The 12906-nt window shown below is 42.8% G+C and overlaps 1 protein-coding gene across 1 annotated transcript in view; it reads right to left on the bottom strand.

Annotated features, from left to right (window-relative positions):
- Positions 1-3264: 3264 nt before the first annotated feature.
- LOC111161913 (ATPase phospholipid transporting 10A (putative)) overlaps positions 3265-12906 on the bottom strand; it is a 178842-nt gene continuing 169200 nt past the window's right edge. The window contains exons 16-21 of the mRNA XM_022525987.1: positions 11172-11297; positions 7435-7635; positions 5541-5621; positions 5358-5462; positions 4696-4883; positions 3265-4556 (exon numbers count right to left, since the gene is read on the bottom strand). Coding sequence (XP_022381695.1) covers positions 3938-4556; positions 4696-4883; positions 5358-5462; positions 5541-5621; positions 7435-7635; positions 11172-11297 — 1320 coding nt within the window. The 3' untranslated portion in view covers positions 3265-3937. The remainder of the gene's footprint in view (positions 4557-4695; positions 4884-5357; positions 5463-5540; positions 5622-7434; positions 7636-11171; positions 11298-12906) is intronic.

Below are 12906 nucleotides of genomic sequence, written 5' to 3'. Positions count from 1 at the left end.
GTTGGATGGCTTTCCAGGGGGAATTCTACCAAACATTTAAAGACGAATTAATACCCATTGTTCTGAAAATATTCCAAAAAATAGAAATCGAAGGAACATTTCCAAAGTCATTCTATGAGACCAGTATCACCTTGATTCCAAAACCAAAGACCCCACTAAAAAGGAGAATTACAGACCAATATTCCTGATGACCATGGATGCAAAAATTCTTACTGAGATACTAGCCTACAGGATGCAACAGTACATTAAAAAGATTATTCACCAGGACCAAGTGGGATTTTTTCCTGGGCTGTGGGGGTGGTTCACCATCCACAAATCAATCAATGTGATATACCACATTAATAAAAGAAAGGATAAGAACCATATGATCCTCTCAATAGATGCAGAAAAAACATTTGACAGAATACAACATCCTTTCTTGATAAAAACCTTCCACCATGTAGGAATAGAGGGAACATACCTCAACATCATAAAAGTCATATACAGAAGACACACAGCTAATATCATCCTCAACAGGGAAAAATTGAGAGCTTTTTTGCTCTCAGTGTTGTCTGCTCTTACCATTGTTATTCAACATACTACTGGAAGGCCTAGATTCACCAATGAGACAACAAAAAGAAATAAAATTGGCAAAGAAGTCAAATTTTCACCCTTTGCAGATGGCATGATGATATGTTATGTAGAAAACCAAAAAGACTCCATCAAAAAATTGCTAGATTTGATACAAGAATTCAGCAAAGTTTCAGGATATAAAATCAATACACAGAAGTCAGTTGCATTTCTGTACACTGACAATGAAGCATCAGAAAGAGACATCAAGAATTTGATCCCATTTGCAGTTGGACTAAAATCCATAGGATGCCTAGGAATAAACCTCACCAAAGAGGAAAAGGATCTGTATTCTGAAAACTATAGAACACTTATGAAAGAAATTGAAGAGGGCACAAAGAAATGGTAAAACATTCTATGTCCCATGCCCATGGATTGGAAGAACTAATACTTTTAAAATATCCATGCTATGCAAAGGAATCTACACATTTAATGCAATCCCTATCAAAATACCATCAGCATTTTTTCAGAGAGCTAGAACAAACAATCCTAAAATTTGTATGGAACCACAGAAGACCCCAAATAGGCAAGGTAATGTTGAAAAAGAAAACCAAAGCTGGAGGTATCACAATTCTAGACTTCAAGCTCTATTACAATGCTGTAATCATAAAGACAGTATGGTACTGGCACAAAAACAGGTACATAGATCAATGGAACAGAATAGAGAACCCAGAAATGGACCCTCAACTCTATGATCAATTAACCTTTGACAAAGCAGGAAAGGATCGCCAGTGGAAAAAAGGCAGTCTCTTCAACAAACGGTGTTGGGAAAACTGGACAGCCAAAAGCAGAAGAATGAAACTGGACCATTCTCTTACATTATACACAAAAATAAACTCAAAAGGGATGAATGACCTAAACATGAGACAGGAATCCATCAAAATTCCAGAGGAAACACAGGCAGCAACTTCTTCAACCTTGGCCACAGCAACTTCTTGCTAGATACATCTTCAAAGACAAGGGAAACAAAAGCAAAAATGAACTATTGGGACTTCATCAGGATAAAAGACTTTCGTAGAGCAAAGGGAATAGTCAACGAAACCAAAAGTCAACCTACGGAATGGGAGAAGATATTCACACATATCAGATAAAAAGCCAGTATCTAAAATCTATAAAGAATTTATCAAACTCCAGTACCCAAAAAACAAAAAATCCCATCCATGGACAGAAGACATGAACAGACATTTCTCCATTGAAGACATACAAATGGATAATAGACACATGAAAAAATGCTCAACATCACTTATCGTCAGGGAAGTACAAATCAAAACAACAATTAGATACCACCTTACACCAGTCAGAATGGCTAAAATTAATAACTCAGATGTGGGTGAGGAGAAAGGGAAATCCTCTTATAAAGTTGGTGGGAGGGGCGCCTGGGTGGCTCAGTGGGTTAAGCCGCTGCCTTCGGCTCAGGTCATGATCTCAGGGTCCTGGGATCGAGTCCCGCATCGGGCTCTCTGCTCAGCAGGGAGCCTGCTTCCCTCTCTCTCTCTCTCAGCCTGCCTCTCTGTCTACTTGTGATCTCTCTCTGTCAAATAAATAAATAAAATCTTTAAAAAAAAAAAATAATAAAGTTGGTGGGAAAGTAAACTGCTGCAGCCACTCAGAAAAAAAGTTAGGGTAGTTCTATTTTCAACTTTCTGAAGGCATATCAACAAAAAGTTGAAAATAGAATTACCCTAGGACCCAGCAATTGCACTACTGGGTATTTATCCAAAAGGTACAAAAATAATGATTTGAAGGGGTGTATGCACCCCAATGTCCACAATATTCAAAATATGGAAAAAAGCCCAGATATCCATTGACAGATGAATGGATAAAGAAGATGTGTACACACACACACACACACACACACACACACACATATACAATGGAATATTACTCAACCATCAAAAGGAATGAAACCTTGCCATTTGCAATGATGTGGATGGAACTTGAGGGTATTATGCTAGGTAAAATAAGTCAGAGAAAGACAAATATATGATTTCACTCATATGTGGAACTTAAGAAATAAAACAGATGAACATAGGGGAGGGGAAGGAAAAATAAGATAAAAACAGAGGGAAGCAAACCATAAGAGACTCTTAACTATAGGAAACAAACTGAGGGTTGCTGGAGGGAAGTGGGTGAGGGGATGGAGTAATTGCGTGATGGGCATTAAAGAGGGCACTTGGTGTAATGAGCACTGGGTTTTATATGCAGCTGATGAATCACTAAATTTTACCCCTGAAACTAATAATACACTATATGTTAACTAAGTTGAGTTTAAATTAAAAAAAAAAAGTTTTAAGTGCAAAAAGAGGTCTCTGCAGAGGGAATGCTATATAATTAATTGCCTTGGATATTTCAATTCTTTTCCCCCCTTTCCCTCTGTTTAGAGGAACAGAAATAATGACTCATAAGACAAATGTCTAAAGATACACACTTAAAAAGCCTAGCCTCTTGACAGGAAGAGTCTTGTGGGGCTGGTAGCCTAGTGTATAGAGCCATGATGTAACCTGGGGTCATAGCATTACAGTGTGGGGCACCCAGCTGTATTCTTCACGGTGTTTAAAAGGACTTGCCATGAGGAAGTGCCCTGTGGTACTCAGAACATGCTGTAGGTCACATATTAATAACTTCACACAATAGTGGCAACAGGACCCATTCTCTTTGTAAAGTGAAGGTTGTTTATTGCTTGTTACGATTTTGACAGGCAAGACCCTACATAGGGACCGTAATACCTACAAGGCGATCTTTATAGAATGCCTGCATAGATTTCAACATTGGGATGAACTCCTTGCATGCATTCCTTCCTTCCCTTTTCTGGGTGAAACAGAGCCAAGCTCTCCCAGGCTGGTGGAGGCAGTGTGGGGGAACAGGGACAAGGACGGAGAAGTTGCATTCTTGCCCTGTCATCTCCCCTCACTGCTCTCCACACCCACTGGGATTCACTGAGCTCATATACACATTTTCACATGGGGAAAGCAAAGGTCATTCATGTTGGAGAACATCAATCATATTGCATTTTCTTAAAAAATGAGATGAAAAAATAAATCTAAACACACTTTTCAAGTGTTACTCTTCTTTAAAATTTTATAAATGTTAAAGCTCTTATTTTTCTTTTCAATATATTCTACTTAGAACTTTTAAAAAATAAACTTTCTTTTTTGGTACCTTTCATTTCCTGTGTTAGCCTTGGAAACATAAAATACATCTCACTAGAACTCTTCTGTGCAAATAATAAACATAAATAATATAACATCTAAGTTATAAAAAAAAAAAAAAAGGCCATTCCAAGGTTTTCACTGCTTCAGCCATCCACTGCAGTCCCTGGAAGATGTTCCTAGAAGTAGTCAGTGGTCTGCCTGCTTAAGCCACACAGATCCTGGTCTGGCTGAGGTGGACTGGGCAAAAACTCGCTGTCCTGTTTGTCCATCTGTAAACTACTTCGAGAGAACTGTAAGACACTTCCCAGCCCACTGACCAGTGAGAGGGAGGAAATCCAGTTGAGGGAGCTGAAGTTGGGCAGGTTGAAAATGGATGACAGGGGGGCTGCCCTGCTGGTATGGGTGGATTTCATCTTGGAGTCCCCAGGACATCCTTCCAGGATAGGCTCCCTTGGCATGGAGGACCCCGGGGCCTGACTGCTCAGTCCCTCCAGCAGAATGTCTTCCCTTAAAGGTACGTTCATGTCCACCATACTGGGCTCCCCACTAGCCTCTGGGGAGCAGGCTGGTTGTTGTATGTGCCATGACGCCTGTGAGGTGCAATCCTGGGAGAGGGGTCCAGAGGTACTGATGCTCTTCTGTTCTGATGACTCAGTTCTGGGTTCTTCTGGAGGGTGTCCCTGAGCAAAGTTCTCTTTGGGAGCAATGAGTTTCTTGGGGGGCCTCTTGGCCAGTTGGCGCCCCTGTTGAAGTTGGGTGGGGAAAAGACTCCCCTGCACGGCTTTGAAAAACAATCTGGAAAGAGCATATAAAAAACAGTCATCTGTGGGTGGTGACTTTGAGTCTTCTGAGACTTTCACTGTATAAAAACACAGGTCTGAGAATGCTCTCAGAGCTCGTTTAGGACTTGAGGGACACTGTCCCTGATACCCACCTGGGAAGCAGTGCAGCAACAGGTGCTATGAGACAAGTCAAATAGAACACGGGGTCGCCCAGTAATGTCTGCATAGTCCAATAAGAGTTGGACGGAGGATAACACGTCGCACAAGAAGCATTGTAAATCAAAGCCACAGTGAAAAACAGAAGGATACTGAAGCCGCAAGCTATCCAGTTGAGCCAGGTCTAGGGGAAAGAGAAAGGGCATTTATTTAAACAGAGTTGCACTGGTTATCCATCAGTGCGTAGCTGTTCTCAGGGCTTAGTGAAAACATGGGTCTGTGGCACAGGCAGCTGGGAGGGTCTGATGAAGCCTTTGGCATCAGTGAACCACCCTGGGCACAGTCAAGGAGACGGAAGTCAGGCATAGGAAGGAAAGACAGAGGGAAAGGGCGGCATGAGGCGGAGGAGAAGAAGAGAGTGGGCAGGAAGGAGCAAAGTGCTGCTCAGGTGAAGACACCAGTCAGAATGTGGCAGTTCCCACACCAAGGAGCTCCAATACACATGTGGCGGGCCCATGTACTTGTTTCCCTTCTCCACAGTGAAGCTGGCTTTGAAGTCACCTGTCTGCTCAGAAATCTTCTAGATGTCATGGAATCTGCCTGGGAGTGTGGGGCCCGCAGCATCAGCACTCCCTGGGATCATGCCCACAGCTCTTACCCAGGTCTTGGTTTCAATACCCAGGTGCAGAAGGAAGGTGAACAGCGCGATGGCCGTGATGGGGGTTCCCCAGGTAAATACATCTGTGTCTGAGTCATAGTAGGCCTGAAAAACAGTAGTGTCCTATGTCTGTAGGTTGCTGGATGAAGCTAGTGAGAAAGGCTGTTCCAGGTGCCAACTTACCAGGTAAGGAATGAAAAAGCAAACCAGGCTCTGGAAGGCAGCATCAGCCATGTTTAACCAGAACGTGCGTGGCCGATACTCCTTAGACACAAAAACAAGCACAGAAATTATAGAGAAGTAAGAATCTCTTCAAATGATGGCTTCCAGTAGTACAGGGCCATTAATGCACAAGATAAGCACCCCAGGGGAACTTGCTAATTCAAGACTTTGGCGAGTTGGGGTCGGGTCCCAGGGGGACTACACCAACGTCTGCAGAGGCATCATCTGCAGCTGGATCAATCATTCAGAGCATCTGTCCACAAGACCAGCTTCTCTAGATCTAGGTCAACAGCAGACACATAAAACCACTTCCTAAATCCTAAGAGAGAGCATTTTTTTAAAGCAAGATTTATTTATTTGAGAGAGAGAGAGCAGGGGTAGGGGAAGAGGGAGAGAATCTCAAGCAGACTCCCCAGTGATGATAGAGCCCAACATGGGGCTTGATCTCATCACCCTGATATCATGACCTAAGCCAAAATCACAAGTTGGACGCTTAGCTGACTGAGCCACTCATGTGTCCCCAAGGGAGCATTTCTCTACAATAGGAAACAGCACCTCAAATTCTGCATGTCCTGCTCCAATCTGAGTTCTTCTGGTCCTACTTTGCATGATGTTGCTGCCCTTTGTTGTTGGGTCCCCTAGAATGTTTCTTAAAAGTGAGTCATTTTTTAAAAATGGATCATGGAAGTGTTTAATGTTAAAAAAGCTATACACTGAGGGCAAAATGACCTTGATATGGACTGATCAAGACTTCATTTCCTGGGCAACTACATTGGTATTTGACTCTGAGCTCCTAAGCAGCTGGGGCTGGTACTGGCCTACAGAAAATGTAGATTGGACTGAATGAGCACTTACTGAGCACTTAAGAAAGTGCTGGCTAGGCTTCTCCTTCAGTCCTCTATCTCCACAGGACAAACTTCTTGTGCCTTGTTCCCTTGGCCAGCTCCAGCCCCTGGCCAAGGACAGGAGGACAAGCTGAGTACAGCCATTCCTCCAGTGAAAGGTATCATGCAGAGGCCCTCCTCATCTGCTTGACCCTCAGTTGTTCCAACCCCAGAGCCCCACCCCTGCCTGCCTACCTTGAGGGAACCCAGTGTCAATGAAGGTGACCAGGGGAAGTCAAGTCAAAAGTAAACAAATTCTAAATCAGATACTGATGTAAGACATAGGGAGCTCCATTTCCTTTGCACACATACAATAATTCCAACTAGCAAAGAGAAGCACTTAGAGGGCCAACTTTAAATGCTGGTAGGAATAGCTAGTAATTAGCATGTCAATCTATGTGTTGTGTTGATGTAAACATATACTTATATCTGCTTGTATTCACTTATTCTTTCAATGGATTCTCCATGGGTTTATCTGTTGGTTAATTCCCATTCAAAATAAATCACATTTTGAGGGGATTGTTTTAGAAAAAATCCCTGTGCAGGAGGCAGCAATCCACATGACCCTGACTTTGATTCCAAGTGGACTTTCCTTAGGCTCCGGGAGACTGGTGGTATAGAGAATTTTCATGTCATTATTTTTTTTTTCTATTAACCTCCCTCTTTTTTTTTTTTTAACTGAGGTACATTGGTACACAAAAACTGCACACATTTAATGTATACATCTTGATGAGTTTGGACATATGCATATACCAGGATACCATCACTCCAACCATTAACCTCACTCTAGTTAATACACAGCTCCTACACAATCAAGTAGATAGAATCCATTTTTTACCTCCTGCTGGTCATTTTCCAAAATTTTAACAATTTCTCCCAGGGTGTCCATTTAAAGGGAGGTGTAGAGACTTTCACTCTCTGTAGGTGAATGTGGAGAGCAATAGGAGATGGGGGCAGGAAAGGAGCCTCACCTCCATGTTCTGGCCACTCTTGTAGAGCTGTGGTTCAGTCAGCAGCACTTCAGCTGGCACGTCCTTGTCCAGCACCCCAGTCACGAGCTGGGGAAGTGACGAGAAGAGCAGATTAAAGAAGATCAGATACCACTGGTCAATCATGGCAGATGCAGAGAAGCCACAGTAAAACTGGAACCAAAACAGGAGGCCCACGAACATCTGAAATCAAGAAAGGAAGAATGGGGACAAGCAATTCTTAGCTGTCCTTGCAGATTCATATCCACGGTATCTAAGGGTTTTGTAGAATTTGACTATAAAGATTAAATTTAGAGGCAGAAATTTCCTTCAAACAAAGCTCTAATCTTATAGCACGCTCTCGCACTCGCGCGCTCTCTGTCTCTCTCTCTCCTCATTTCCTTCAGCATGAAGGACAGGCAATGGGAGATGAAAATTCCAAGGACAGCCCACAGAGAGAAGATGCTGATAACAGCCCACAGGAAATGCAGATCAAATGGAATAGCATTTATTGAGCACCTATGAAAGTGCTGGCTAGGTCCTTCCTGACAGTCCCTTAACTTCACAGGACAAACTCTTTTTATCTTGTTGCCACAGCCAGGGGAGGAGATAAGGTCCAGTTGAGTATAGAAATTCCCCATAAAGGTACAGCAGGGACCTTCCCTAATAGCTGTCCTCTGTGATCCTAAACCAAACCTATCTATTCTACATCTCCGACCTTATTACTTGATCACTGAACATCAGCGGCTTGAGTGCGTTTACATGGGGCATGGCAATTTAGCAATGGTAAAGTATTTAGCCTATTAGCTGTATATTTTGGCATAGATCATTTGACCCTTTTCTGCCTCGGTGTCCTTGTCCTTGAAATGGGCACCCCCTAACAGTACTTAGCTTTGGGCTGTTGTGAGGATTAATGAACTAATGCATTTAAAGTACTCACAAAGTCTCCTTGTACACTGTGATTTAATGTTGTTTCAGTTAGCAGTACAGCTATTTCCTATGAGACTCAAGCAGGGTAGTGTGCTTACTCGATTCAGAGAAAAGGAATCTCAGGTCCAAGATGTTGAATGACTTGACTATGGCCATTGTGTGAGTAATAAAAGCTGACCTGTTCAAACCACTTGTGGGTCTTGGCCTGGAGGGCAGACACCCCCAGGTGGAGAACATTCTCTGCAGGGCACCTCAGGTAATGGCCTGGGTTTTGGTTCTGAAGTTGCCACTATCTCTCTTTCTGACCTTGACTCAGTCACTTACCTTCTCTGAGCTTTGGTTTCTGGACCTGCAAATGGCTTGGTCTGAAGATCAGGAAGCAATGACACATATCCTCCAAGTCTTGTTTCAATCTACGACTTAGTGCAACTTACCCTTCCACACCGAAAACTGACAGACTTGGGTTTTTCATTGATTTTCTTCCCTTCTCACTCCCACGACTGACTTTCTCTCACCCACCCCCACAGGCTCAGCCTAATGACTCATCAGTGAACAAACTGGAGTCAAGAGAAAGAGGAGGAAAAGTACTTAGCTAATTGACATTTTTTTTCTTATAGTACCAAAAAGCCTACTTTCCAAACTACTGTTGCTATGGAAACTTTTCTTCTCTGTTCTTTATTGGAAGGGAAGACTAACTTACTCCTAAAACTAATGAATTTCTCACTTTTGGAGGTAGGGTAATTATCCTTGCACTTCTCAACTAGTTTGAACGCTTGTTAACAGAGGCCTTGCATCTTATATGGGATAAAGACAGACATCCCCTTCTCCTTCCCATCCCCTCTATGAGGACAGATTCATCATGCCAGGCAGGAGGCTGTGCCCATTCAGGTGGTCACTCTGGCACTTATTTGCAACTGAAATGCTGAATTCCCTGCCCTCAGTCTGAGAAATTTTCATGAGGAATTATGGAGAAACAGAGCTCAACTCTCATGCTTTGTTTTCAAATAAAGGAAACAAAATCCCTAGAAAGCAAGTAACTTGCTCAAGATTGCACAAAAATTAATGACAGAAACAGAGCCGGGGTTCTACCTGCCCAGCCTCACTCATCTATACTCAAGCATCCCTCCACCTCTTTGGGAACTGGGAAATTCTAGGCTTGCAAGTATATGGATGGGGCCTCAGCTCTGGGGATGCAATGCCAGGTGGTTGAGAGAAAGCAGGGAGTAACTGGCCAAGGCCAAGGGAAGCATGGCACAGACTTCCTTGGACAGAATCCCAGGCAGAAGCTAATCAGAATTAATTTCCAGGACCCAACTGATCAAATTAGACATGATGTGATTGATCCTGGGTATTCGTATTCATTTATTAGAAGACATTTTGAAAAATGGGTGACAGTAAGGGGAGCAAGAGTGTTGGGAAAAGTAGATAGGTCTAAATCTCCAGAACAAACAGGAAGATGAACAAGAGTTACACCGATGGCAGTTTAGGGTTAGCATGGAGATCTTTTCATGGGAAGAGGAAAAAAATCTCTCTCTCTATATATATATACACACATATGTCTATATATAGACAGATAGATATCTTTTAATTTATTGTATTTTGTTCTTTTTTAGGAGAGTATAGGATGATCCTGACCCTGGAATTGTGGCATCCAATGTGGCAGAACTGTGGAACTACCTTGAAAGATCACTTACCCCAAGAGTTTATTTATTTTGTCTCCTTGTTTGTACGTTCAGCCACAAGGTTTTAGAGACAAGAGCAACAAGCGGCAACTCAGCAACTTCTTAGCAGAATGTCAATCCATTACCTATGAGTAGATCAGAATTCTAAAACGGCCATGGCATCCATGCTAGAGGACTATGGAGAAGGACACCTGTCTGCCAAGGGCTTAGTAATAAAGGATCTAAGAGTTAAACATTAGGATCAACATGAAATGGAGCATGGCCCTGGAAGAGAGTCTCTGGAGAGACAGAATTGAAATCAGTCAGCCAGGCCTGGGCATGATCTAACTGGATGGTCCGTTATAGATAGATCTGGCCAGAAGGGGGCACGTCTGCCCTGACAGCAAGGGAGAAAGTGTGGCAAGGACCTGCTGGTGGCCCTGTTCCTGGGGCCCTACACCTGCGTCCTGACCAGGGGACTCACACACCTGGCCCAGTGTGGTTATGTTTCCACAGAGGCCATTCAGTGATCACAGCATGACTAAGTGTTCTCATTCTGACTCCAGCACTGCCACTGCACTCCTGCTTATCCCCAGATTTCCCTTTCTGCTCTAGAAAGAGCACTGATTAGAGGATTCCTGTCTATGGATACCTTAGCAGTCTGCTCCCAGGAAACACATTAACAGAGTGGCTAAGAGTTGGGAGTCCAATGAGCTGGGTTAAATGCAGCCTTGCATTTAACGCATTTAACTGTGTGACCTTGTCCCTAACTGTGTGACCTTGTCCAGACCACTGCAACTCACGATTCCCCCACTTCTTATTATAAAGCACTAAGTGGACATTCTTGTTTGATCTGTTTTCACAACTTTCTCCTTTAGAGGTGCAGCTACCTTCACGACCCTGTGAGCTAGATTTCTTGAGCCCACAGGGGGAAAGGCCAGGCTAGGCCTGGGGTAAGTTCACAGAGGCCAAGGAGGATGGAACCAACAGGAAGCTCTGGGATGCCCAGATGGTCACATTCAGGGGATGGTCTGATAAATCTCAGCTCAGGCTTTTTGATGTAAAAACTCTAGAAACCAAAAAACAAAACAAAACAAACAAACAAACCAACAAAAAACCCTCTAGAAACCAGAAGTATCAAACACCTACTGTATTTTTGTAGAAGAAATACAGCACCATGTTGGCAAGTCGGGAATAGCACCAATGTCCGTGAACAATTAAGAGTCTCTCGAGGTATCGGAATCTTGGCACTGCAAAGTCACTGGCCATCACTGCCTTGAAAGGGAACAAAGTCCTTGTTATTGGTGACACCTTACTCCGTCTAAGGTCTGTCTTATCTCCCCCAAATACAAGGAATGGAGAAATCCAGTTTCAAACACAATGTGCACGTGACTGGCCAGAGCTTAATTTATCACCATTTCCCTTATTATCTCTTTTAATTAAAAAAATAAATCAATCTCAGCAAGCATTCTTGTTCAGGGGTATCATTTTATAGTACTCATTTAAGATTTTGAATATATATAATTGATTTTTAAAAGTTTTTGTTTTCCCATGTCCGTCCCCTTTTTTTAAAAGATTTTATTTATTTGAGAGAGAGACAGAGATAGCGAGAGACAGAGATCCCAGAGGACCCTGGGATCATGACATGGGCTGAAGGCAGATGCCTAACCAACTGAACCACCTGGGTGCCCCATAGTTTTCCCATGTTTTCTTTAACAAGCAAAAAACAAAAATAAAAACCCAGAGATGCAGTTTCCCTACTCTTCTCCACCCCCTGATATTTTATTCATATTGGGATCTCAACCCAAAGATGAACCAAAGCTGCCCCTTTTCTATGAATCAGAGACAGGCAGTTGGCCATCTTGGGAGATGTGTTTTGGACCCTTCTTCTTAGCAGTCACAGGTGACAAGCAAGGCCAAGCCCATGGTTCTGCTGGCCTTCACATAACCCAGTTCCAGGAAGCTGCAAAAAGGCAACAGGTGTCCACTCTACCCAGAAGGGAGTGAGGACAGCAGGTTTCCTCCATGGAAAGGAAAGATGACGGGTTGAAAGTGTCCCTCACTTCACTGAGTATCATCCTCTACACAAGTAAACTAAGTGGGGCAGACAAATGCCATCAAAATGACACCTTTTGTACCTAGAATATCTTAGAATCTACCATATAATGAACTTCTCTGTTGAAAAAAAATCTCAAAGAAATTGTCAGAAAAAGATAGATTTCTGCTTATTTTTGGAGGTTTATTCTACACAAAAATATAAGTCTTCTTTTAAAATTCAACTGATTTCCCTCTAGTCAAATAACTCCTTGAAAAGAGTTAGATCACAGTTGATGTGGTCCCTTAGGTGAAACAGAATAATGTCATTATACATGACAAAAAAGAGTGAAGCCTTCAAATGTCTGCTTTCTAAACCCAAAGTTAAGGATTTCAAAGCAAATACTGTTTCTATACCTCTTCCTATGAACACGGGGGTTTGAGGGCTTTGTGCACTCATCTCCAGCCTTCTGCCACTCCTTCCCATCTCCAAATTTAGGCCCTGTTTGTCCCTCTGTCAAGGCAGCCTTACAAAATGCTCCCAGCTAGGTTAAATCTTCCTGTGAAATACTCAACACCAAAACCAGTGTTTCTCTTTATATCATTTTATAAGAGTTGTGACTATTTATGTACATTTAAAATAAGTATCTGTCTCCCCAACTTTTCTGGACATTCCATAAGAGCCAGGAGAATAGATGTAATCACCATGTACCTTAAGTTCCCAGTCAATGCTGGTGCTCAATAAACACGGTGGACCAGATGACCCCATGAACACCAAGCTTCTCAGAGATGCAGGATCTCCTTTGCCCAGCTGGGATAAGCTTCTCACTTTGGCTAAGCAGGAGAGCTC

The sequence above is a fragment of the Enhydra lutris genome, unplaced genomic scaffold (genome assembly GCF_002288905.1).
Source record: "Enhydra lutris kenyoni isolate GAN:26980312 unplaced genomic scaffold, ASM228890v2 scaffoldscaffold87, whole genome shotgun sequence".
In the NCBI taxonomy this organism is placed as follows: domain Eukaryota; kingdom Metazoa; phylum Chordata; class Mammalia; order Carnivora; family Mustelidae; genus Enhydra; species Enhydra lutris.
This window is presented reverse-complemented; position numbering and strand designations above follow the sequence as displayed.